The sequence below is a fragment of the Gossypium arboreum genome, chromosome 2 (assembly GCF_025698485.1).
Source record: "Gossypium arboreum isolate Shixiya-1 chromosome 2, ASM2569848v2, whole genome shotgun sequence".
In the NCBI taxonomy this organism is placed as follows: domain Eukaryota; kingdom Viridiplantae; phylum Streptophyta; class Magnoliopsida; order Malvales; family Malvaceae; genus Gossypium; species Gossypium arboreum.
In genome coordinates this window covers 3153552-3155597 of record NC_069071.1, presented here as the reverse complement: position 1 = coordinate 3155597, position 2046 = coordinate 3153552, and the positions used below count along the sequence as shown (strand labels likewise).

General features: G+C 36.4%; 1 protein-coding gene across 1 annotated transcript; it reads left to right on the top strand.

Moving 5' to 3' along the window:
* The first annotated feature begins 246 nt into the window (after positions 1 to 246).
* On the top strand, positions 247 to 1579 carry LOC108461308 (probable esterase D14L). The gene is made up of 2 exons (XM_053023673.1): positions 247 to 753; positions 852 to 1579. The coding sequence occupies exons 1-2, from the start codon at positions 386 to 388 to the stop codon at positions 1297 to 1299; spliced, it is 816 nt and encodes a 271-aa protein (XP_052879633.1). The 5' UTR covers positions 247 to 385; the 3' UTR covers positions 1300 to 1579.
* The last annotated feature ends 467 nt before the right edge of the window (positions 1580 to 2046 follow it).

Genomic DNA, 2046 nt, shown 5'->3' with positions numbered 1-2046 from the left:
AAAATTCAAGATAAAATCTTGAAATTTAAGATAAAAATACTGATGTGATATAAAACTACTAGAAATAAATACAAATGACGTGACGTCACTATTTCATACAAGCCTTTCTCATTATATCTTTAGGTTGCTAGAGGGAGTTAATTTTCTATAATCAAGTGATTCTCCACCGTCTGATCTATCTTATCCAAAAAAGAAAGAAAATCGCACATGTGCGGTCCATATGAACCATCTGCCTTGCGTCAAGCCTCTTCAAAGCCGTCACAGAGATCAATTTTCTATTAGCTTTCCAAATATAAATATAACCCACATGTGAAACCAAAAATCTTCACTCTTTTTTTCTTCTGGTTTCTGTTTTCCACAATTTTGGTAGAAAAGGGACAATTAAATGGGAATCGTCGAAGAAGCTCACAACTTGAAGGTACTGGGTTCAGGCGATCGAGTCATCGTTTTGGCTCATGGGTTCGGTACGGACCAATCGGTTTGGAAGCACTTGGTTCCTCACTTAGTCGACGATTTCCGTGTCGTATTGTACGACAACATGGGTGCCGGAACCACCAACCCCGAATACTTCGATTTCAATCGTTATGCTACTCTCGAAGGTTATGCTTATGATTTGCTTGCGATCCTTGAAGAAATCCACGTCGATTCATGTATTTTCGTCGGCCACTCCGTTTCCGCCATGGTTGGCGCCATAGCTTCTATTTCCCGACCCGATTTTTTCTCTAAAATCATCATGATCTCTGGTTCCCCAAGGTAAAAAAAAAAAAAAAAAGGGTTGCTTTCAATGAGATCAGAGATTCCAAATGATTTTGTTTTTTTTTTTATACCCAATTTTTTATTTATTGTTTTAGGTATCTTAATGACGTGGATTACTACGGTGGGTTCGAGCAAGAAGACTTAGACCAACTCTTCGAAGCAATGGGAGCCAACTACAAAGCTTGGTGTTCCGGTTTCGCGCCGTTAGCGGTGGGCGGCGACTTGGAATCGGTGGCAGTTCAAGAATTTAGCCGTACCCTTTTCAATATGAGACCCGATATAGCTCTCAGTGTAGCTCAAACGATATTTCAAAGCGATATGAGACAAATTCTGAACCTTGTGACGGTTCCTTGCCATATCCTTCAAAGTGTTAAAGACTTGGCCGTCCCCGTCGTCGTCTCCGAGTACTTACACCAAAATCTCGGCGGCGAATCTATCGTCGAAGTGATGACGTCCGACGGTCATCTTCCGCAGCTTAGCTCACCGGATATCGTCATCCCGGTGCTTCTTAAGCATATTCGTTACGATATCAGTGTTGCATGAAATTAAAAGCACTTCTTCGATTAATTGTTGTTAAGCTTTTTAATAATCTGAAAATCTTGATATCTAGATTATTAAGACGTTAATTGTGATGTTAATTCTGATTAGCGAAGCTGATTATCATGGAGACTTTAAGGTAATGCCGGTCGGCTTTTTTTTTTTTTTCCGTTTTATTTAGATTCAGAATTTTTCAGATTATTTATTATGAAAATGACGTGTATGTTCGTAATTGTATTGATGTGTTCGACTGTGTACCATGTAATAAAAAAGTGCTTTGATCTAACACGTGTCAAAATGGACGGTCGGATTTGGGGTTAAAATCTGAAAGCCTACTGCCTACCTTTAAAAAAAAAAAACAGAGTAATTAATTATTCAAATAATTTTATACTTTAATTACTATAATTAGAAACTTACAAAGTCACCTTCAAAGTTGTTTACTTTTATTCTTTTAAGATCAATTACGCAGTGGTTAAATTGCACACCATGTTTAATTTATTAACAAGTTTATGTTTTGAGCATTTAACTTTAAAAAATTACAAAATAGTCATTAAACTATTTAAAAATTTTTATATAAGTTATTGGGTTATTAAAATTATTGTTGTAGGGTCTTTTTGTTCGCTCTGGATAAATGTGACATCTAAACTTATCATATCTGTTCTTTTTTATACAAAGCCTAGAGCTACTCATAGCCTCTCTTTAACTCTTAAATAAGAAGATAATACGCTTCAGCGCATTCGAACTCTTTTATTT